The sequence below is a fragment of the Haliaeetus albicilla genome, chromosome 22, assembly GCF_947461875.1.
Source record: "Haliaeetus albicilla chromosome 22, bHalAlb1.1, whole genome shotgun sequence".
Classification (NCBI taxonomy): Eukaryota; Metazoa; Chordata; class Aves; order Accipitriformes; family Accipitridae; genus Haliaeetus; species Haliaeetus albicilla.
The window spans coordinates 17,795,761-17,819,845 of record NC_091504.1 but is presented as its reverse complement, the minus strand read 5'-3'; the positions used below and the strand labels follow the sequence as shown (position 1 = coordinate 17,819,845).

At 39.2% G+C, this 24,085-nt stretch overlaps 1 protein-coding gene across 2 annotated transcripts in view; it reads right to left on the bottom strand.

The window, feature by feature from the left end:
• OTOA (otoancorin) overlaps positions 1 to 24,085 on the bottom strand; it is a 41,649-nt gene that overhangs the window by 14,696 nt on the left and 2,868 nt on the right. For both annotated transcript variants that reach the window (XM_069810131.1, XM_069810130.1), the window contains exons 2-22: positions 23,193 to 23,283; positions 22,821 to 22,849; positions 22,699 to 22,729; positions 22,578 to 22,605; positions 21,560 to 21,647; positions 19,930 to 20,061; positions 18,261 to 18,496; positions 17,940 to 18,043; positions 15,021 to 15,127; positions 14,429 to 14,568; positions 11,809 to 11,932; positions 11,184 to 11,399; positions 10,469 to 10,636; positions 10,011 to 10,151; positions 9,361 to 9,416; positions 8,866 to 8,983; positions 8,283 to 8,356; positions 6,603 to 6,738; positions 5,068 to 5,258; positions 2,845 to 2,938; positions 1,046 to 1,175 (exon numbers count right to left, since the gene is read on the bottom strand). In XM_069810131.1, coding sequence (XP_069666232.1) covers positions 1,046 to 1,175; positions 2,845 to 2,938; positions 5,068 to 5,258; positions 6,603 to 6,738; positions 8,283 to 8,356; positions 8,866 to 8,983; positions 9,361 to 9,416; positions 10,011 to 10,151; positions 10,469 to 10,636; positions 11,184 to 11,399; positions 11,809 to 11,932; positions 14,429 to 14,568; positions 15,021 to 15,127; positions 17,940 to 18,043; positions 18,261 to 18,496; positions 19,930 to 20,061; positions 21,560 to 21,647; positions 22,578 to 22,605; positions 22,699 to 22,729; positions 22,821 to 22,849; positions 23,193 to 23,271 — 2,422 coding nt within the window. In that variant the 5' untranslated portion in view covers positions 23,272 to 23,283. The remainder of the gene's footprint in view (positions 1 to 1,045; positions 1,176 to 2,844; positions 2,939 to 5,067; positions 5,259 to 6,602; positions 6,739 to 8,282; positions 8,357 to 8,865; positions 8,984 to 9,360; positions 9,417 to 10,010; positions 10,152 to 10,468; positions 10,637 to 11,183; positions 11,400 to 11,808; positions 11,933 to 14,428; positions 14,569 to 15,020; positions 15,128 to 17,939; positions 18,044 to 18,260; positions 18,497 to 19,929; positions 20,062 to 21,559; positions 21,648 to 22,577; positions 22,606 to 22,698; positions 22,730 to 22,820; positions 22,850 to 23,192; positions 23,284 to 24,085) is intronic.

The window sequence follows — 24,085 nt, the reverse complement described above, 5'->3', positions numbered from 1 at the left end:
CTCCTCTGATCAACAGAGGTCATGTTTTTTTTCAGGCTATGCAAAAATACAACTCTGTAGAACACCCTCTGTCTCTCTCTGTATATGAATACAGCATTATCATGAGATTCATTCCCAGAGACACACAGTCATCATTCAGAGTTGCTGTTATACAAGCAGATGGATTTCCACGGTGGCTCAGGGCTTGCTGAAAGCTTGGACCTGTATCCTGTTAGGCAGAGAACCAACTGGGAGATTTTCAAAAACATAAAAGCAGACAGTACCAAACTCCTTGAAATTGTTGGGGTCTAAATTCCCATTAGTGCTTTTCAAACGTCTCCCCCACAGCTGGGTTGTTCTCCACGGCACAGGATGGCATAGCTTAAAAATTCTGCCTACAGTTATTGTAATAATAGAATATAGTCAAAGTATGTGCCTCATACAAAGAAAACGATCCATTTGTGACCAGAGATTCTAATAGATTAGTTTGGTTGCTAATTAAAATACCTTTTAGATTATAACAAACTTTGTCCATTTCAACAGACAAAACACAGTGCTACTAATGTCAGATTTAAGAACAGCCGAGGCAACATATGCTCATGTCTGGCAAAGGATTAACTATGTGCAATCTTTTGGCACAACAGTAACTTGTCACCTTTGCAGGTTTTTAATTCAAGGATTTTCACTTAGATTACAAAGGTAAGTAAAAATAAACAAAACCCCCTAATTCAAATCATTCATCTTTTTTCCTTTGTGTGCTCAGGAACATTCCAGGAGATTCTTAACCATGCAATCCTGGAATGAAATTAAGTGTTTCAGCAATTGATCAATGCATCAGACAACTATGGGCAACAGAACTAAGGCTCTCACTCTTTTTGCTAAAAGGCTGAACGTCTTTAAGTTACTCGATGCTTTACTTTTTAATGTCCAGCTTCTCAGAATGCATTTGACAACAAGGTGAAAATAAGAGCCTGTTTGAACTGCACCATCACAGCCCCAAATGGCACCATTGTAAATCTGGCACTTAAATCTGGCACTTTGCACAGATACGAAGTGAGATACTGACCAGGTCTGGTGAGAGATGATTCAACAGTGGCAGTGGCATTAGAGATAGATTCAAATACAGTTGATAGAAGCTCTTCAGCTGAAGAAATTGGTGCAATTGTCTTTGCTATTTGTAAAATGGTATCTGGGAACTTCAAAAGGAAAGAAATGTCGTGGTTTAACCCCAGCCAGCAACTAAGCACCACGCAGCCGCTCACTCACTCCCCCCCCATCCAGTGGGATGGGGGAGAAAATCAGGAAAAGAAGTAAAACTCCTGGGTTGAGATAAGAATGATTTAATAGAACAGAAAAGAAGAGACTAATAATGATAATGATAACACTAATAAAATGACAACAGTAGTAATAAAAGGATTGAAATGTACAAATGATGCGCAGGGCAATTGCTCACCACCCGCCGACCGACACCCAGCCAGTCCCCGAGCGGCGAATCCCTGCCCCCCCACTTCCCAGTTCCTAAACTAGATGGGACGTCCCATGGTATGGAATACACTGTTGGCCAGTTTGGGTCAGGTGCCCTGGCTGGGCATGAGAAGCTGAAAAATCCTTGACTCTAGTCTAAACACTACTGAGCAACAACTGAAAACATCAGTGTTATCAACATTCTTCACATACTGAACTCAAAACATAGCACTGTACCAGCTACTAGGAAGACAGTTAACTACATCCCAGCTGAAACCAGGACAGAAAGAATAAATAAGACTTCTTTCTCCCTTTTAAAACAAATCAATTTGCAGAGAAAGACTTGTGCAGACCTCAGCAAAGCAGAGATTAGTAACAGCTCAGCCTCCTTCCTATTTGTGCAGATGTTTCAGAAGAGGAGAGTAAATTGGCTGCTACTGAAAGGTCAACAGCATATGTTTGAGGGGGGAAAAAAAATTAGAAACAAAGCACATTCTGAGTGATTCTCCCTCTTGTATGCCCTCTCAGCTTCTGGCAACACCTGAGCACTACCTGATTGGGGTCTGTGTCCAGACCCTCCTGCACCAATGAGTTCCACCATTTTAGTATGCACAGTATGGAACGTACTTTACTTTGTTTATCTTAAATTTGCCAGATAAGTGTAAGAATTGAGGACAGGGACCCAAATATATTATAAGAAATAACTTTAATCTGTTCACGTCCCTCCTCCAGCCTGATGGACACCTTCCTTTCAGCTGAAGAGTCCTATTCTATTTGGTCCATTGTAAGCATTACCTCCTGAGGAAAAGCTGCTGACTCTGCTCACATATTTCTGATGAAGAATGAATTCCTCATTCCAGTATAGTTTACTCTTACACATAAAAATTATAAGATTATAAGAATTAAAGAGGGCAAAGAAACTACAAAGTGCAATGCTGAGGCTATTGATTACTGTTATGCGTGCTACACTGGCCCTAGGGCGAAGGGCCATGAGTAAATGCTAGTTTGATCAGTATGATCCATCATTAACACGATAAGAAACAAAACTTCTATGGCTGGAAGGCAGGGGTATGGAGGAAACAACACTGCAAGGTGTAAAGTACTAAAAAATGTTTGAGTCTGCATCACTATAAATGCACCTTTTTTTTTCTACATGACAATGTACAATTATCATCATATACGTGCAAATAATTGTTTATACTACCATTACTTTCAAGAAGAACTCTCAGAAATTTTGATGGAGTCAAGAATGTGTGAAACATTAACACTTGGTTCCTTGACAAGAGAATTATTTACCTAGTTTAGCATTCAGGTTACATAATTTAGACTGCATTATGACATTCACAAATCCAAATCCTAACATTATCTTTTACAAATTTAAAAACTAAAATAAAAACATACCTTTTCAGCAAGGATGTTTAATTCACCTTTTGACAGCAGAGCTATGAACGGTCCGATATCTAATGTTGTTTCAGCTGTCCAGTTGTTCGGGGAGCTGAAGAAATATTTTTGAAAATTATATTAATGAAGAATGTTTGCAATCAAATTTATACTAAAACATCAGAGTTTTTCTTATACTGTATCATATAGGAAACACAGACACTTCTATGCCAACGTGATGATTCATGCTTATTGACATCAGACTGCATTTTCTCATCTCTCTGTGATATACAGGGCATTAGTGGAGTTCTCAATATATTCTGAGAAAGCCTTCAAATATTGTGGTAATGGAGCTCTCTCCCTCAATAGTCATAGTATTCTTAGCATTACAGTGTTCAAGCAAGGAGAAATAATTTTTTTCAAAGAAAAGTTACTATTTTCTATCAGGTTCATACTGCAATAATAGTCTGCAAAATGGTATCAAAAGAGAAGTAGAAACCTCATAACTCAAATTGAAACCACCCATTTTCCAAGAATCTTATTCTAAGGAGCAGTGTGGCTAATACTTCAAGCAAGCAATACTTGCCATTACTTGCTTATAAATCAAAAAATCCCTCCTATATTCCAATATTTAATTATTTGCAGGTGTAAAGGGGCTGGTTTTTATAGGTGTTGGGCAACTGTAACTTTCCCTGATGTCAGCAGGAGCCGTGAGTCCTCAACATTTCTGAAAAACAGGTCTATGCACACTTAGGAGAAGTGGACAGTTTTCCCCCCTCATTCTGAAAAGATCGAGTTCACTAAACAACTCGGGAAAGTAATTCAGTGTGGCACCAGTCTGCTACTAATTCTGCCTTTTTAAAACTAAGGGACAGAAACACAAAATATAGGTGACAGAACAGATTTAAATCCATACCTTATTAGCTCTGGTATTTTTACAGTCTGCTATTTCATTCATCTGCAATATCAAGAGTTACGGAAGGCAGATCTAACACCTTGGAAAGCCACATCTAATGACACCTATGCCATTTCTGTACGAGAGATCAACTGTATGATAGGTACCATATGTCTTGAAATAACACGCTAAATTATTTGTAGGAATTTCAGGTCTTAAAAATTAAGTTCAGGTTCAGTTCTGAGTGCTGCTTGGTGCTTCAAAATATATGTAGCTTAGCACTGTGCAGGTTTGACCTATTTGTTTGATACAAATCTGACAAATGTTAGCCAACCCAGTTGGTGGTTGACTTAAGATAGCACTTGGTAAGTAATTTTCATCCTGAAAGAGCCTGAAGATGGTAGTAATAAATCTGTTACTAGTGCATGTTCTTACAGTAAACTTTATTTGGTTTGTTGCTCCACTATGAGGATGTTTGACTAGGCAAATATTTTCAAAATAAAATAAAATATTATTTAGGACAGTGTGTCATGATTCAATAAAATGGATCTGTATCAAGATTAATGCAGGGATGGGATCTGGTGGAAAATATAGCTATTCCATTACCAGAAAAATGCTGACTAGGACGAAGCTGAATGAGCAACTAAAATGATTAGGTGGATCAAGTGACAGACTTCGGGGCTGAAAGGATGGTTAGAAACTATTGCATTCAGTCTCCCTGTTGAAATGCAAGATACTTCTAAGAGACAATGCAAGAGAGAAACAGTATATTCAAGCCAGATAGAGGACAACTTTGTTTTTTGTGTGACTGATAACAGCAGTGTGGTTCCAATCAGCCTCCTAATCTGAGTCATTAATGACATATAACACGCTGTCCGCTTTGTTGCTTCAGTTGGTTGAACTTTATATCCCTCTGCTTCTTCTCTAGCTCTCTCCCATTGCCACAGGTGCTTGTAGTCTTTTTTATTTCTCTTCTCACACCAGCACACTGAGTATCCTACTTCCATTTTCCCATTCTTCGCATTCCTGCGCCATTCTTTGCCTGTAATACCCTTTCTCTTGCCATGCCAGAGGGCCTGTTTGCCTTCCCCTCCTCAAACGTTACACTTTCCTTTTCCTCTGGGACTTAAGTCATACAGGGTGTCCCTGGGGTTGTATTTTGTTCCACAGTTATCATGTTACATACAAGAACAGAAATATCATTCTAGTGGACAGAGACCCCAGGCTTGGCCAGTGACAGAAGCTGCTTTGTGTTGTTCTCATTGCAGTTCTATCCAGGCAAAGCAAACGGTTGGCATTTGCATGGCTTAACCATCAGTATAAGCAAGGTGGTATATCTAATACCTTACCCATAGAGTTCGAGAAGTTTGTATGTAATTTCAGTCTTCTGCTCATGGCTGAGCTGTTGGCAGAGTTTGAATTGATGAAGGGCTGCTGCCATTGCCTTCAGGGACATTCTGCCACGTAGAAAGGCTGGAGGTAAGTGGCAGATTAGATTTCCAAGTAGGTCAACATCATATTCATCAGCAACAGAGCCATTCTAAAACAAGAAGCATTTACCTCGTTGGCAGAGCTAATCTTGGGTCTTGCCCTGTATCACTCAACTGCATCACAACACATTTAAGCTCTGTGACCCTTTAAGGAACAAAGACACAACAGTTTGCACTGGCAACTTAATCTACCATTTCTGCTGAGACTGCTTTTACCAATGCAACTGGTGGTATTTCATAAACACTCATCAGAGCTTTCAGTGTATTCTTTAGTCCATATTGAAGCACACATAAAAAATAGTTAAAACTATATCTCCTGCCACAACCTCTATATCCAGGTGACCACCCAACACCTGCAGAGGTGGTGCAGTTCTGCCTGGCAGCAGAGACCTCACAAGCTCTTGCTGTCAGAAAGCTCAGCTCTGAGGGGTTTCTCAAGCAGCTGCCAAAACTCTAGGGATTATACAGCTGGTTAGTATGTACAAGGTCATGAATATTCACAGCTACATCAAAGAACTCGTTTCCCCTAAAAACTGGTGACTGCTGCAGCTCCTTGACAGCAGAAGTCACAAAATCCTCATAGTACCACCGCCTCTCCCATGGAGATTCCTGTGCCACGCTCGGCTCGACAGGACTAGTGCCGCTTGGAGCAAGGGGGAACAGCTCCGGGTGCAAATGGGTCAGCTCCAGACTGTCCTGGCCAGTTCACTGCAGTCAGCAAGGACATTTCCTGAGAACACTTTGTAATATGCATGGCGTCAAGGGAAATTGTTAAGGAAGATATAAAAGGGTTCCTTAGGCAGGGAACAATAAAATCGAAACAGTAAAGGAAAAAACCTGAAAGAAAACAGGTGAGTAAGTCAAGAACTTACATAGATGGTGACCGACATTACTGCATGAAATGCAGTACAGTAATATGTGCAAACAGAACCAAAGACTGGCTGAGTTTGGAAGGCACATCTGGAGGTCGCCCAGTCCACTCCCGCTGCTCAGAGCAGGTCAGCTACAGCAGGTTGCTCGGCGCCTTGGCACTAAGAGCTTCTCTGAGCTAGGTGATAGTCTAAGCTGCTCTTGCTTGTGATGATGAAGAAACTAGCATGCTGTGTTAGTGCCTTTTAGGCTTTCAGAGTCCACCAGCTACGGTTTCACTGCACGAACACAGAGCAGCAGAGCCTGTGTCTCAGGTTGCTGTCTGTATGCAGGAGACCATGAGCATTGGCACACGGACCGGAGAGTACAAGTAGGCAGGATAACTTTGTGAGGCACCACATGATGATAAAGGGAGAGAAAACTAACCAACCACTCTCACTTATTTCGGAACTGTCAGTGGCTAGTTACAGATTACTTTTTTTGCGGCTCCCCCTCCACGGCTGACCCCTCCTAGCCATACCTACCAAACACTCCTGTACTTTTTGCAGGACAGCGTTCTTTTTGTGAAGGCTTGGATTCAAAAGGTCCAGCTCAGTCTTCCCCAGACGTTCAATGAAAGGGACACATAAAGGGCCTGAAACATACTCCAGATAGTCAGTCCTGCAGAAAGAATTCAAGCGGTCTCAGAATGTAAACCTGACCTTCATACACCCATAACCACACCCATAAAATCTGTGATGATGGAAAAATTTAGAGACAAGTCTGGACTTGAAAAATTATAAACTGGCCAGGCCAAAAAAGTTGCAATTAATCCACACCTTACTTTAATTTATATCTTCTTCCAGTTCATCAGCACATGAACCTCATTTCAATACATGGCTAAGGGATATAAATAGCTGCAAGTGGATGAAGTGCTCTGAGATGCCTTAACACCATATGAAACAAGACTGTCTACAGTTCAGAAACTTTTCCCCTTTCTTCTTTTTATTAGGAATAATCCTCTGATGAATGAAGATGTGGGGGTGGGTTAAGGACAAGGAGTAGTTTTAGAGTAGGCTTCCTTTGTACCAAAGTCCAAGAAGGCCTGCAAATTAAACAAAATTATGCTCTTTTCCACCCAGAGTGGCAGGCAGCCTTTTTAAATAAAGCCATATCGCAAAGCGGTGCAAGGCCAGCCTTACCAGGCTTTGTAGGCAAAAGCACCAGTGACTTCTGATGGTCCTGAACAAGCAACATGCAACTGTTGGCCAAATAACTTGGTGCTGCAGTTTGTAGAAAGCCTTGTATTAAAGTCTTTCTATTATTATTTTATTGCTCTTAAATAGAGTAATTCCTTTTCAAAAAGGATCCTTTTCTTACTTTTTTTCAATTAAAAATATTCCAGGAAAAGAATAGTTCTCATTCCCTTTTATCCCTTTAAGCATGTAGGAAGAAAGAAATAAAGAAAAAGGGGAATTAACAAGTTGTACAACTCAGAAGTTCCCATCAAGGTACAATTTTTTTTTTCTAGGGAAAAAAGCTGTCCCTGAATACTACTTTGCTATTTACATAATGCGAAGTTTTGCTAACTTACAAAAATGTCTTTAAACACACTGAAATGTTTTTAACCATACAGAGCAATATTCTTGGGCAGTACCCAACGGCTTTGTCTTACATATCCACTCTCAAAAAAAAACCCTAAACAAATAAGCAAACCAAGTCTCACAACCTGGGGGGGGGGGGGGAAACCACCAAGGGAAAAAAAAACAAACCCAAAGAAAATAGTTCAGCATAAACTACATTTAAGTTAGTTTTGTGATACTAAACAATTATGTTTAAGAAAGCCCAACAAATTAATCCCTTTGTTTTAGCAGACATCAGCAACAGTACAAGCAGCAATATTACAAGCTTTTTCACTGCTGCCACACCACTGCACCGTGATTTAGTCTGCACCCAGAGCGCTTTGAGGGGGACTGATTTCAAGAATGCAAAGGAATCCACGGTTGTGACAAAAATGGGCTCTACTAAAAGACACCAAGTATTGCCAGCTTTCACTTGACACAGATTTTGGCTACAGTCAGTAACCACTTTTTATAAATTACCATTTGTTTGAATCATCAGTTTTCTTAGAACTGAAGAGATTATTAACAAAGTGCTCAGAAGGACTACTCTGAATGTAGTGCTGCAAATGCAGTAACTTAAGATGTAGTAAAGATGTAACTCACGGAAGCACCAGTAAGAGGAAGGGAGGAATAGATGCATTGGAGACTTTCCACAACTTCCAAGCCAAACAATTAACCTAAAAGCAACAAAAATTTAAGATCTTAAACATTTGGAAATTTTGAGAAGAATGAAAATATGGTTTGTTTATGGCTTATAAATTAGCATCTATAAAACTGTGCATATTCTCTTCAAAGAGCAATTTTCTCTGCTTTTAAGTTGTTTAGAGTTTTGGTTTTGTAGACATCAGAGATGAAATATCCTATATTTGGGTGCATGAAAGCATTTGCATGTTTTTGAAACTTATATATATTTCCAAACAGATTACTCATGAATTAGCAATTTAGAAGGACTGTAGGAATTTCTTGCAATTTGTACGTGACAAATGAAGTTGTCAAAATTAAGTACAAAACCAGACAAATTCACACATAAAAGATTTAAATGAAATATGTTAACAGACAAGTTCACACATAGAAGATTTGGGGAAAAAAAAGAAAAAAAAAGAAAGAATTAACCAAATTCTAATTTACCTACAGTTTGCATATTGGGTAGTATGTTTATGTACACAAACTCTTTTTTTGGTTTTACCTGATATGGAGAAAGCAGATGAAGATTCATTTCAAACAATTTAAAATTGTTTAAACAAACGTCTGTGCTCATACTTTCAATGAGTTGACAAGTTATTCCTTTCACAAGCTGTCCTGTGCTGAGAGGAAAAGTAAAGTTCAATCTTCTGAATATTTAAGCAGGATCTAGTCCTTACTGCCCACAACCATGTTCTAAAGATACAGTTCCTTGACCACCTCTCTTTCCCATTTCTTGTAACCAAAAGGCTATTGAAAGTAAAAATGTAATCAAACTGAAAAATATTGACTGAGCCTTAAAATACTAAAACCTCTGCAATGCTTTGATCCTGAGTTTGGATTTGGAGATCCTTTTTAATGAGGAAGGTGAATTATCCTGTGGTATCAAGGAATGAATAACATAAGATAGTACAAAATAACCACATATTGTTTACCTCAAAGTTACTCTCATCACAAAACTAGACTTAAACCCCATTTCAAGAGAGACTATCATCCCTACCTTAGAAGGTCAACAGGGTAGTTTTTCTTAGACAGTAATTCATACAGATACAAAGCCTGAAATAAAACCCACCATATTTAAAGTTAAGCTTAGATAATCCAGTTGTAAGATACAATAACTACTGCAAGGTTTTTGTATGCTTAACTCTCTTATGTACTCTAAAGGCATTTCTATGGTCCACCTTGGCCAACCAAAAGGTTTGGCATCCAGTGCTGAATTTCTTCTTCACAAGACAAGACATCGCTGACTGGCATTATGGGATGATGTTAAACATGTCCATGGCACGCAAACACTGAATAATTCAAGTTTGAAGGGACCTCTGGAGATCATCTGGTCCAACCTTTCACCTCTCAGAGTCAAAGGGCTGACTGTACATGCAAATGTCTAGTATTCAGTACTGGAAAGAGAGAATTTATGTGGCAGAACCCCGAAGACTTTTAAACTCAGCATATTAACACTTCCCTTTCCATAGCATTGTCTCATAATGCTGCCTAGGCTCTAAATGACTTCTGGTTGTTTATGTCAAGATATATTTGGGGCAGTTCCTTCCTTTTACCTATGTTCCTTGAACACATATGTATTATAACACTGTTGCTATTCTTCCATCATACTAAATTGCAGTGGAATGGGAAGTGCATAATAACTTTTACCTGGCTTCTTCTTAGTTCTTTTTCTTTCATCATTGAAGAATTATATCCAGTCTGCTTCCATAAACCGGAAAGAGATATTTCTTTAAAGAAAGCTCCTTGTATATCTTTGACTGATGAAGAAAAATCTCCAGATGCAGCTATCTAAAAGGAAGAGGAACAGATAAATACATGGCATTTCAGAACTGCTGCTTAGATTTACAGGATTTGCCCTTCTTTCTATTCTGTGTAATAGTTCTCTTAAGAGGATAAAGGAAAAACATGTCAGTATTAAAAACGCCACGGAACTAAGCAACAGAGAGCTTTCAAAATATACTTCGTGTTCAGAAAAAACATTAGAAATATTAACCTTTGAGCTAAAACACACATCTCAGTGACAACATTTTAAGGCATGCTCTGCATATCTGGTTATTGTACTCTTGTGCAGGGAGAACTTGCTACACACTTGAGTTTATAATCACCTTCCTGAGGATCCCTTGTTGTTGTGCAGGCGATAAGTCAGTCAAGTATTGGGATGTCGTGCCTCGAATAATCTGAGAAAGCTCCTTTGGGTTCATGCTGTAGAATGACTGGGTGCTAATACCAGTTACCAATGCGCCCATTTGACTAACATTATAAAATGACAAAACCTGCAGAGGTAACAGCACAAACAAACAGAAAGTGTTCTGGCTTGTGAACAGCAGATATATTTAAAAGCAGAAGTTAATAAATAAATCAAAACTATTACTGTTGAATACTTAATACGTTTCTTGCCCGGGGATGCTCTTTCCTCAGATTTCTTTCAATTCAGACAAGTCTGTCCAGGGAACAAATGTGACAATTTTCTCAGTGGTTCCTTTTTTTGAAATTTCAGAGAAGACCCTGATTCGTTCCATTACGGTATATTTGAATATATAGTCTGGGATCTCTGATCATAAAAATTCTGCTTAGGGCAGTGACACAGACAAAATAGTATATACAACTGCCAAATGCAAATAGTCATTCTCTCTGTTACTAGAGAATTACTTTGGGAGGTACAGTCTTGGATGTTTTTATTTGATTTAAAGAAAATGTTCAGACCACTAACAGTACTAAAAAGAAGTCTTGTACCAAACTTTTCAAAATTTATGGTTAATATTGAGAAAAAGCCATTTCACTTTTAAAAACAGAAGGTAGGAAAGCTGTTATCAGAGGTACCTTTTCATAAGAGAGGTATTTACTGGATAAAATCATAACTTGGCTTTTTGCCCACCCAGAGACTTGGTTTAATGTTGCAATAGCATTATGCACTGCTTCAGGTGACAAAGATTCCAGCTGACTTGAAGTTAGTCCAACCACAGCATCTGACAGAGATCCAAGGGTATCATTCAATGACTGGTTTTGCATGGCAATGTTAAGGAGTTGAGATTTGAGCTAAAGCAAACAAAAAAAAGCAGATGGGGAATAAAAATCTGCCAAGAACCGATTTCCATTATCACCCAAAACTTTAACTGGAGTTTCTGGAAGAGGCATTGGCAAACATTTAGTGACCACACACTTCATAAAAATTCAAAAACAGAACCACAGTTGTGAAAGGAATATGGAACAGGAGGAAATAGAATAAGAAAAGAATGAGCACTGTAAAAAAAACCAAACCAACAAACCAAAAAAACCCCCCACACCAAAATGGGCTTTTATTTGCATTATGTGCTCGAGAACTATTTCCACTTATTTCTTAGATACCCAGAATTTTTCACTCTTTTCTTTCCATATTCAAGAATAAAGTCCCTCCTCCTCTGTTTTCAGGATTAGGTTAGTCAAGAAGAACAAGTACAGTACCCACCTTCTGAACCTCGGCTTGGAAACCTTTCAACTGATTGCATTTAATCATTTGATGAAGTAAAGCCCGGGCCACAGCTGCATCCATCTGTTCCATTCCATCATAAAAGCAAACCAATAAACCTAGCCTATATAGAAGAAATACATTAGCTAACTTCTGACACAAAAGGTGTCACTCTCAGAAAACTCAAATATAGTATGGTATACCCTACTTGTGCTCAAAACTTGAGACATTTCTGTCTGTCACTAGTGCATTAAACTGCAGTCCACATAGCCTGAAACTGGGGTATAAGACATATGCACTGTTCTCTGTGTTCAGCTGAAGTCTACCCAGATTGCTTGTGCTGTCAAAAACTTAGCTTTCCTGGTTCCCTTTGTCTGTGGCTGGGTTTTCCCAGCTAACGACTCCACTCCCCTTGGCAGAATTTGCAGTATAATCTCCGCTTTGAAAAGGATGGAGGGCTACTAATAAGTTTCTAGAAGTGGCTTGCTGAGCTCTTATCTGGATTGATTGGATGTTTTGAACTCTAAATCCTGCTTGGATTTCACATGCAACATAACTCATTCATGTGTCACAGCAGCATCTAGAGCACTACATACCCTCTTTATCATTTCAGGTTTAGACAAAGCTTGCTGTATTTCACATCAAACATATGACTGGCCGATGGATGAAGACCTGCCCAGTTCAACACTGGTTAGGAGAAGACGTGCTGAGGTTCACTGTCTCAGTTGTGCCAGCACAGCACTTTGCAAAGCAGTGTTGTGAACCAGATGTGGAGCTCATTTTTCTTTGCAGTACCCATGCTGTAATATTTAAGTCAGCATTTCCATTAGCCTCTGTAAAGCTCAACCACAGCCATAGCTGGTGGAGAGAAGCAGTCATACCACCAAGGGTAAGCGCCTGCTGTAGGTGGCCTCCCGACTTAGGCCTTGTGCTTATTTACTGCCATTACCTGCAGCCCTGCCAAGAAAGAGGTCTGAATTGTGTATCTCTCTCTGGACTTTATAGTGATGGTGATGAATTCGTTTGTAGAAACCCTGAATCAATCCCCTGTCCCTGTAAACTCTTAGTCTTTGCTTTCATAATTTACACAAAACAAGAATCTACAAAGATGTGGCCAAAGCCCAGCTTTCCTGCTACAGTCTTTGCTTTTTAGCAATTCAATGATGCAGGCATAGGCAGAGTCTAGGCAATAATGTCCAGATGTGAATTACATCAACAGTGGACAATGCTGCAGCAATATCACAAACTCAGTAAAATTGTGCAGCGCAGAAAGGCTTAGCTTTTACTTCCTCTAGTCCCTCAACAACCACCTGCTTAGTGATGTAAAAAAATACTGCTTCAGCAGCCCATCTGAATTCATGGGACATCATCAAACTAACATACAAATCAAAGAAACATCTATAACAGCATTTTTATAACAAATAATTACCTTCTGATGCATTATTGCATAGCCACCCAGAGCTCTTCATCTCCTTTGGGATTAGCAGCAATGAATAATACTACTTCTTAAAAGTAAAAGTGCATTTAAATCATCAGTATGGTTAAAATGAGTAATATAAAATAAGTGTGTTGTAAAAATGGAATATATTAAGGATTATGGAGCATGACATTTCTCTCATCTGTGAGAATGTGGCACCTCTCGTGAGCGGTAAAATCATTTTTAAGATTTCTGACATTGAAATTTAGAGTGTGGGCATAATTCTTCTCTTGCTTACACCTCCAACAATCAGCAATACCTCATGGAAGTCAGTGAGTTACACCGCAATAATGACAGGAGCTCTGAAGCCATAAAGCATATTCTCCATTAGTTTAAAACTCCAAGGTATCCCCCAAGGAGACTACAAATAACTTCAGACAGTGGTGTCTTGGGACTAAATACATCCATTGATACAACAGAGTAAATGTAAATGTGGAGTACAGCACTTTCTTGCAGATAGCTCATGCTCACTGCGTATTTATGAGTAAGAGCAGTTGTTTGGTTTTTTTATCACTGTTAAAGTAAGTTCAGTGCTGATTTGACAGCCCTGAAAATGCAGTTTCCTGCTTACACACGTAACAGTCACATGCGTTTAAACATGGCTCATCTCCACCCTGCAAGACAAAGAGGACAGGACCTCTTCATTTTGCGACCTCTCTGGTGACACCCACGTCAATTAAAAACCACTTGCAGTCCTGGCTGGCATGAGCTAAGATTTCCTCCTTCAATCCTAACTGTAACATGATTTCCATGAAACACTTCCATCTTCTGTGATTCAAACAGCCAAGGCAACTCATGTCCCACTATCCTAATTTATTTTATTGCTGCACTGTACAATGTGATAGAGCTTCAATTGGCTCTCCCAGATACTGCTGTAGTCCTCCTACTAATACTATAGACAAATCCTCATTGTGGAGCAGGAGACAAAGCATTAGCTAATTAGGCACACCTCCAAAAATTTGTGAAGTAGCAATTCTTCACTGTTGCTAAACAGGGTTGGATTTCAGACTAGATTCTTCTGCTGGAAGGAAAAAGCTATGCCACATCAACAATTTCATCAGCTACTTACTGCTCCTCTCTTTTCTCCTTACTTATTCATTCTCTCCATACACAGCCATAAAAGAAAAAGAAAAGCAGTCTTGCCTGTAGATAGTTGAAGTGTTTCTCATGTCAAATCCTGATGAGTTTATTCTTTCCAGGAAAGCCTGTGCAAGCTCTGGTGTGATATCATACACCGTGTCCAACTGCTTTGTTGCGTTGTCATAGCTAATGAATAGTCTTATCTGACCAGAACAAACAAAATCATGCATCAGGATTATCAAACAATTACATCCAATAAAAGATATGTTTTACACTCTAAATTCATTGACTGCATTCATGTTATAGAGAAAGGAAGAAGATAGATTTGGATAATACAGTATTTTTGAAGGCAAAGCTGAATGAGCGATTCTCTGTCAAACTGTCAAATAATTTGAGGGTCTTCTGTCTTTGGTCCCTATCTTTCAGTACAAGTCACAGAAGTCTGATACAGATAAATAATTACATATTAATGATAGGCACTTTCAAATTCCAAAAAGAGAAGAATATTTGGTTGACAATGCATTTGGATTCACTTTATATTTAAGTAATTAAAATACATAAACTTTTTTTTAAGTTTAAGTTTGCATTTGTGTTCATACTGTTTGTAGCTGACATCACTTGACAATGATATATCCAACCACATTTTGTTACTTACTTCACTAAGACTAATTTTCAGAATTTCTTCTAACGGGAGATGGACCATGTATCTTCCCAAAATCCATAAGTTTTCTGCACTGACCCAAGAAGTTGATTCATTGAACTCTGTTTTGTACAAATAAAAACTCACTACAATGTTAAGAAAGACATTATTTTTCAAATACATTGTACCCAGTATATTGTTATTGGTAACTAATAAAAAAAAAATTTGCAAATCAGAAAAATCCTTAACAGAGAGAGTCAGGTTCCCTTCATTAGCTAGATTTTAGCACCACATTTTTATGAGCCCACACATTTTTTAATGAAGATGAAACAGTGTTTCAAACGTCTCAAATTTTCTCATATGAAAATGATTAATGTTTTATGTTGCCGAAATAGAAAATGGATAAAGTATGGGACAGGAAAAATTAAACCAATAGTATTAAATATGGAGCAGCATTTTTTAAATTCAGTTTTCCTAATCAAATGTATTATTTAAGAACACCAGGAAGGCATGATACTTTGTAACACTTTATACATCTTATATATTATTATTGATGATACCGCTTACTTCAGCAATATGCGATAGCAATAATGGAGAAAATGAAAAATCATTCATATACCTATATGGAAATAGGTTGGCAAAAAATACAAAACACTGCATAACAGTTAAAAAATGTCATTCATTTAGTAACATTCTCCCAAGGATTGAAAATGAAATCAAGATCCAAATATCCCTGAGAAATAAGTATTTATGGACTAGGTGGGTACTCTGAGCCACAAAGACAGTGTGTTCTCCAAGGTGTCATAATTTGGATGGTTCAACTTGTGACACCTCTGCACATATTCCTTATCAGTGCTGATACTCACAACTCTGTAAAATAAAATTGTAAGTGCATTTTGAGCAGTTTTCAGCATCTGAAAAAGACCAGCCTATAAATATCAGAAGCTGAAGAACCCCATTTAGTAAGCGATTTTTTTAAAAACACAGATCTAAGCTCCTTAGCTGAGACAAGACAATGCTCCCAGTGGACCTGTCAGGCCTCTGTTTTTTTAAGTGATATTACCTCCCATTACCAGGAATATTAAGAGAGTTGAAATGTAATGATAAAAGAGTTCAATAAAAACTAGAACAATTTAAGGATGTTGACTGTGGCCTTTAGCAGAACCGACTTGCAGTTACCAACCATGGTAGCCGTGATCCCCAAAAATGGTTTTGTTATTTTTAAATAAGGTACAAAATCCAAAAGTTACAGCCTCCTCTTTTCACAAGGGCTACCAGCATGCTTCGTCTCTGAATACCTCAGTGTTTTTAATATACAAAACGTGATAACTGGCTGAGTGACAAATTTCTTGAAAGGTTTGACTCTAAGATATAGAAACCCCATGTCATCTCTTGCCCACCCAGTGATCCAGCTGCAGGGGCTGCCTGACACAGCAGGGAGATGCAGTATGATGGAAAAACCCTCTGCATTTCTGCAGGGATAACAGAGGCATGGCAATGAGCTCTCTGTCACCAAAACCAGCAAAAATGCTTGGAAGGTGGCCCCATAAGCACCACAAATAGGAGGCTTCTTTCAAGTTTCTTTTCTGCCGAGCTTCACTGAAGAAGATGCTGCTTCTGCAGAGGGCTAATCCCTTTCCCAGGTGGTCCCAGTGCTACCCACATATAAAGTAAAAGTGAATAAATCAGACTATTGTAGGACTCTTCTGTTGTCCCACACTCCGTGCTGTGACCCGTGGTGTGCAGATATACTTGAGTGAGTTTTAGACCTGTCAGCCTGTATGTTGGTAGCAGTCCAACTCTGCCTGCTCAGGAGTGATGGGTTCTGCAGCTCACACTACCAGAACTAGCTGGTAATGAGTCTACACCCGATGCCTTCAGGAGTGGATTCACCATATCTGCGCTGCTTTGCATTTGAAGCAGCAACCAGGAGGTAAGAGAGGCATGGTAATTCTCAGTCCCTCCTGAGCTGGGTGATCTTTCACAAACTGAGGGTTCACTCATGTTTCAGACACAACCCAAGATGTCTGATGCTGTGGGATTTTCCCAGGACTGCTGAGTAGCATCAGGCAAGTTCTGCATCTTTGCTTCCCCAGTAATGTGCTGGCAAGTAATACCACCTCATAGCAGCGTCATGAACTTTGTCTCTATGACTTAACGGGTTACTCTGATATTTTGAGACAGCAGAAGTCCCAGGAACCAAATTTAGCTCCATTGAAGAAGTGGGCATTTTGCCTTTGATTTCCAGGGAAAGAGGAGGAACATACACATCTAAATGTCCAAAATGCTCCCACGACAGCACTGCTGGGATGTTCAGTGAAACCCAAGCACTGGCTGTTGTGTCAGTGCCGCTGCCACTTTACAGCCCCCTCGTGGAGCCTGTCCTGCACTGTCCCAGATGTGGCACATCTGTTGAAGACACATTAACAAGGTAAACAGATGTGGTAAAATGCATAAAATCAGAATTAATTAACTTTGTTTTTACCTTGTCCCTTTTCTGAATGAGTCGGTGTCATGTGCAGTAGAACTTTCACAACATCCTGCATTTCTTTCGTATTTTTAAACAGTGCATTGGCTAATGTATTCTGAGACAGATCTATTTTTCTAGTCTAAATAGGAGTTCAGAAGCGAACAACACGCCTGTGCAGAGTACCTGACAACTGTATCCTATTCAAGTCTTAGAAAAAGAAGTTGAGTGCAGAGACTTTCTGTATAGCTCTGTGCACAAGAGATGAAGAGCAAGCATCTTTGGAGACCTATTTGCTGTGAATAACAAATATATTTACCATATTCTGGACCAAAGGTATTCAAGACAGCTACTCTTAAACAAACTTGTGTTAAATTTGGGAAACAATTCAATACAATGGATAGGCCTTTTGCTGACTGGTTTTCTCTTATGATAAGCGAGAAGAAAATACTTTGTACATAACATACCACTCATGTTGTAGGATTTTTGTAGAATCTGCTTCATCCAGTCATACAGAGCTCTCTGTGTATTTGCTGAGGTTTTGTCATAGAGGTCCTTGAATACTGTTGATCTAAGTGATACAAGGGCATGTTAGTTCACTAATGAGTTAACTATTTATTTTGTTTTAAATGACGCACATGAACAAATGTTTTTAGAAACAGCAACACATAAGCAGAAAACTGTATCTGGAAAATAGACTAAGACCATAGAGTAACCTCTTTTTAAAAGTGTGTGTAGTCAGCAAATACTACATAGTATTAATTGTGTCTGCAAAATAAATGTCTTACAAGTTTCTGAAAGCATCCTCCAGCAGAATGTTTGGGAGGCTCCCAATGACATCAGGTTGGAGATAGTTCACCGCTGACACACGCAAAACCTGGCTTAGGATATCCACACAATCCAAAGCACTCAGAGCCAGAAAGCATTTATCCAGTGTTATATGGAACAAGGTCCTGTTTACTCCTGGGCTTTGAAAAATGCTCTCTCGAATCTTGTCCCAATCAAGAATAATATTTCCCATTTCCTGCAAGCAACAAAGGGTTAAAAGAACGTCTCTTTGATTAACTCAATATATTGTTCATTTTGAGGCCTAACAGAAAGCACTCTACTAAAAATATGGTGCTGTTCTCATGAAAAATAGCTGCAAAATACCGCCTGGTTGCATTACTTCAGATAATTCCTTTCTGGCATTGGCCAGAGACCAACTTGAATCTTTTGACAAAATCAAAATGAAGAACAGAAAAATAATCCAAATGGCTGAAGTTGTGCTGTGTGCTGTCATAGAAGAATTAGTTATTTGGAAAATGAAAGGATATTGGAATTGAATGGGTATTATTTCATACATAATTTAATATGTAGACATTTCTGGAACAGACCTTTTCCCAAGCAGTATTTCTTGCAGCCGTTACTACAAACATCCCCTCCAGAAGACAAGGCAACATCAAAGAACCAAGCCCAGGGAATAAAGTCACGCTGGTTGGGCATAGATTATTAGGTTGCTCTGTCTCACAAGTTGATGTGTCTAAGACAGCCTGTTCAGAGCTCACAGTCCCAGGCCTGGTGATTTGTTCATGTAATATTTTCAGTCCTGGAAGAACTCATATGCCATTTGAGAAGACAAAATTTACAGTTTATTGAAAGGGCTTATGCTCTACCGCTCTGGCTCCCAGTGCACGCTGCACACCTATCCTGCGTGCTCTGGCAGCAGGAGCTGCTCCACCGTTGTTTGAATAGTGGACGTTGTTTGAATAGTGGATTATACCGTGTTTGTTCTGGGCAGTCACCTCACGCGTCTGGGGAAATGCTCTCCCTTTCTCTCATATGAATCTCCACCCCCTCAGTGATGCCCACACTGGAGGCCCTTCCTCCCAGCAGAGGAGATGCCAAGTGCTCTCATACATCAGGCTCCGATCCCAGCCCCGCAGTGGAGATCCTCCCTGGGTGGCATTCGCTGACTTTGAGTGAGACTTTTGAGATGGGTCACACAGGGAACATACCACAGAGGCAAGCAAATGATGTTAGGCTGCCTCCCCTCCAAATTGCCTAACAATTTGCTTGCACGCTCCCATAACTAATTAACAAGATAACTATTTTCACCTTCTTTAGTCATCTTGGCTCTCTTTGTAGCTGCTGAAGAGAAGCAGATACTCCCTGGGAACAACTGGTCCTACCTACCTGAGATACTTGCACAGGAAGGTAAATCATTCTCTGGAGATGCATTTCTCTCCGCTAATTACACAGAAAATCCAGACAACTGACTTGGACTTGGCACCAAACTTTTAGACAACTAGAATTAAATGAAATAAATCCAACCTAAGGAGAGAGGCTCCTGGAATCTAATCCAAGCCAGCTAAGTAACTGCATGGCGCGCACTGCAAGACCCCCAGTCTGGCCCCTTCCCATTTATCTAAACCATTGACAGCAGCTTTTCTTTTTTGCAAATGCAAAGTGACTTACAAGATGGTCCTTTCTGCTGTTGAAGAGATACTTCATAGCAGTTTGGAACTGCTGCTGATCAAGCTGTTGAAATTCGGATAGTAGTTGCCTAGGCTGGTATAAAAGGTTCTTCAGGTAACTTTTTATGGACATCTGAAGTATAGAAAAATATGTGTAATAGACATAAAACTCATACTATTGTACTAGCGGCATCTTTTACTCCCTGAAAATGTCTGCTTAAGGAGAGATAAGTACTTAGCTCCTGTATTGTCCGTGTTGTCAATGACTAGAATAACTATACTCAACACAAACTGTAAATAAAAATAATCTAAATGTAATTCTGACAGTCAGTAATTTTAAAATCCTGTTCTTGGCTTCATGAGTGAGTCCTCTCCAGTGAGCCATTTAACAAAAATGCCTTCAGCTTCTCACTTCATAAAACAAGAGTAATAATGCTTTCCTGCTTCACACAGCAGAGCTGTGAAAATGAAACTTTTAAAAAGCTCAGAAAAAATCAGGTACCATGTGCATATTATTATTACTTAAAAAAAGGAAGGAAATGTGCAATTAGATGGGAGGAAAACTCTGTACCAGGTTGTAAGGCAAAAATAGTCTCTCTCACATCAAACTGCATTACCAGTTAACAATCTCATGCCTGTTTTGAAAATCTAAGGGGAATTATAACATTGGAACAGAAAGCACTGTAAGGCTCATTAGCACCAGACTGGAGTAAAACCCCTTCTAATTCCTGACAGAACTATTTCCGAATTGGTTTGGAATTTGAGTTGAAACTGTTCTTTGTTGTCTTTGCTTAGCTTGCACTGCCACCAACAAATATTAACATAGATAGGTCCTTGTTGTCTAGAGGGTCCAGGCCTGCTTACAGCCTTAAATGGTTAATAACCCTAATCAAATGGGAAGAGGCAGCGCTAGTCTCATGTAGGTTTGGATGAGCTGTGACAGTGAAACAGAGCTTGGGAAAAGGTTTGAGCGCTGTGGAGCTACATGGCCGTGGGCTTTTGGGAATGCCTGAGGCTCAGAGATGGCACACTTGACACTTTCCTTTCTTAGAGTGTGTGTGTGCATGTAGGGAGGAGGGAGGGGGTCAGGTTTTGATTAGCAGGCTACAGCTCCACTTAAACCAGCTTGTAACTAATCATAATGACCAGGGATAAAGAACAACGACTTTTTCCTCTATCACTTCCACACTGATAATTTACAAAAACAGAGTTCAGAGGAGCTTTAAAAGGTGGACGTGTTTTGTAGGATGCTCTGGAGCCTCTCATTCCATCAGAAGCAGTGCAAACCACAGCCACGGTCAAAATCTGGGAGAAACCTGCCATTTTGTGGAGAAACAGCATGTGTATACACACAATTCAGAAACAATCACTGAGCCTGAAAACTCCTAAGTTCTGCTTTCCATCAGAGGAAAAACAAAAAGATCTTCTTTATTATTATTTGTCTTGCATACTCCTGCAATCTTAGGGAAAAAAGGCAACCAAAAAACCTGTTCCTATTTCCTGCTTACCTGCTACACTGTAGATGTGTTAGTTATCTCTGTTACTGACAACCTAGTTTTGGCTACAGAGATAGGCTGCTTTTTTAATTCCTTTTTAAATAAAAATTTTCATGCATTGTAAATGGCACAAACCTGTAGACTGCTAAGATTAAACGTAACTTCCCGGGCATGAAAATATGCCATGACTTTTGTGAGCATATCGGCTGTCCAGACATTAGAACTGTAACAGAAAACAGGACCAAAAACGTCAGTAAAATAACATAACATATAAAAAATAGCAGATTACAAGACAAAACAGGAATAAGGAAAACAAACACTGCTAGTAACACCATCATGACACAAGTATTCAGCTTTCTGGCCTAACCAGACTAATAGTCGACCTATTTAATGCAATGAAAACACATGGTTCAATGAGGAATGGAATGAATTAGTTACGGGTTTTTTCACCTAACTCCACAACCACCCACAAGAATCTCAATTTTCCAACATGCTGCCAGTGGTACCATCTCCAGGCATGAGACAAGCTGTGCTGTGGCTAGTCTGGAGCTATAGGTGTGCTTCCTGGCACCCCATTATGCGTCTTCTGATCCGCCTGTAGAAAGTAAGTACAGTGACTAATGTCTGCTGCCTTTCCCTCAGGAGACTCATTAATTTCAGTGTGTCTTCTTTACACAGCTATTGATTTTCTCAAAATATGTAGGAGTGGAATTGCCTTTGAGGCTTATACTGCTCTTTCAAATTTAGACAAAATTAGCAAGTAATTCAAAAGTTGCCAGGAGCTGGAGGAAGTGGGATGGATGGGGGATGGAGCAGGACTGAAAGAGGGAGATGGACAGAAAGCTGGAACTGCACCTAAATCCCTTAAGACACCATTCTGAAACATATGAACAAAGTTAATTATCAAAACTTCTGAAAACTGTAGCAGGTATTTATTCTCAGCCTCATTCTATGCATGTTTTTTGCTTTATCATGAAAAACAGCTTTTTCCTTGTTAAGAGGAAACACTCCTCACAGGAGATCTAAATCAAAGTAATCACATGGGCCAATTTCATTCCATCCATAATGTTCCAGTTTCTGTGGAAATGAAACAGATCATATCTGAAGTGCAAAATAATACTGAAAAATCAAGATGGTGAGAGTAATACATTACCTCTGAAAATGAAGTATATCAAGGAGAGCTGCACATGAAAAATGGAACATAAAAAGTTATGGTGAGATATTGAGTTTTAATTCCTTTTAGAAGCATAAGTGGGAACAATTTTGTACATTACCATTCAGATATTTCCCGGTTATTATTTCCTCCTAAGGAAAAAATTATAAATATATGTAATAAATTATTATTTTTAGTTTATAATATAAAATGTTAGTAGAGAGATCAAATAAAAATACTAACCATGGCTTTGTGTAATAATGGAGGCAAATCTGTAAAAGATTATCCCATTACTAAAAGCTGATTTAATGTTTTACATTCAACTGTGTTATACAAAAATACATGTATTCTGTCCAGTAATTGAAACTATATATATAATTTATTAATAAGCATTTAATGCAGTTTTGATTAAATGTATTTACAGAAAAACAGTGAAAATAAAAGGCTATTAAATAATAAGCAATCTTGGTTAAATTCTGTGCTGGCATAGCTTCATGAAGAGAAGAGAGCAGAGAATATGGTCCTAGTTACTGAACAGTACTGCATCTATTTTACTACACATACCTTCTTCCATGCACACAAAATACATCCCTCATACAGGAGTTCTGGTCTTACCTTCAGAGTTCTGACTGTATGTAATCTCAGCATGATTCATTGATATCAATAAGAAACATATCTTCAAAAGTCTGGACATTTCTTCTAGTGTCTATTACAATCAGAAGATATTTGGATTGAAAAGGAAAATAAAAAGAACAGAGTCAAAAGGCAATATTTACCCAAAACTTTCATAGCTATAAATCAGAGACGGCTTAAGCTATGGAGTACAGTGCTTGCTCCCAAGTTTTTAATTTAGATCTTTTTCCAGGATAGAGGTATATTTTATGCAAATGTAAGTCCGCCAAGTGTGCCTGTGCAGCCAGATTTATTTCCCTTTTACCAAGCAGCTCTTTTAATTTTCTTCCTAGTAGCACTGTTCATTTACTAAGCCACATTCCACCTAAACATGATTTAAATGCAGTTTTGTTAAAGCAAGCAAACAAATCCTTTTAAACTCAGATAAAATAGAAAAGAAGTAGAGGGAGTGAAAAAGGAAATAGTAAAGAAGCTCCGGACAAACCCTAAACTTCTCCTAGCTCATTACTGCACGATTACTGCAGACCAGTCTGGGACCCTCCATCCCTGAACTCGAACGGTGGGAGGGCCTGGCCCTCCTGCTTGCCCGTGTCCGTGCAGGGTGCTCCAGGCAGGGAGGGGGAAGGAATGCTCCCCTCCCCTGCTGCCCTCGCTCTGCAAAAACGGGCAAAAAGTCCTTATGCCCTTCTGAAGCAGAGGGAAAGCAACACTTTTGGGAAACGGAGTTCAAGACCATGCCACTTCATTTAGATGGATCCAAGCTCTATCTTTGTACTCATGAGAAGCATACCATCAATTTTTCACCATCAGCTAGGACATAGTTTCTATGGAAATAGGTGTTTTAGTAGCTCTTGCTATCCCTGCTGCCCTGTGCT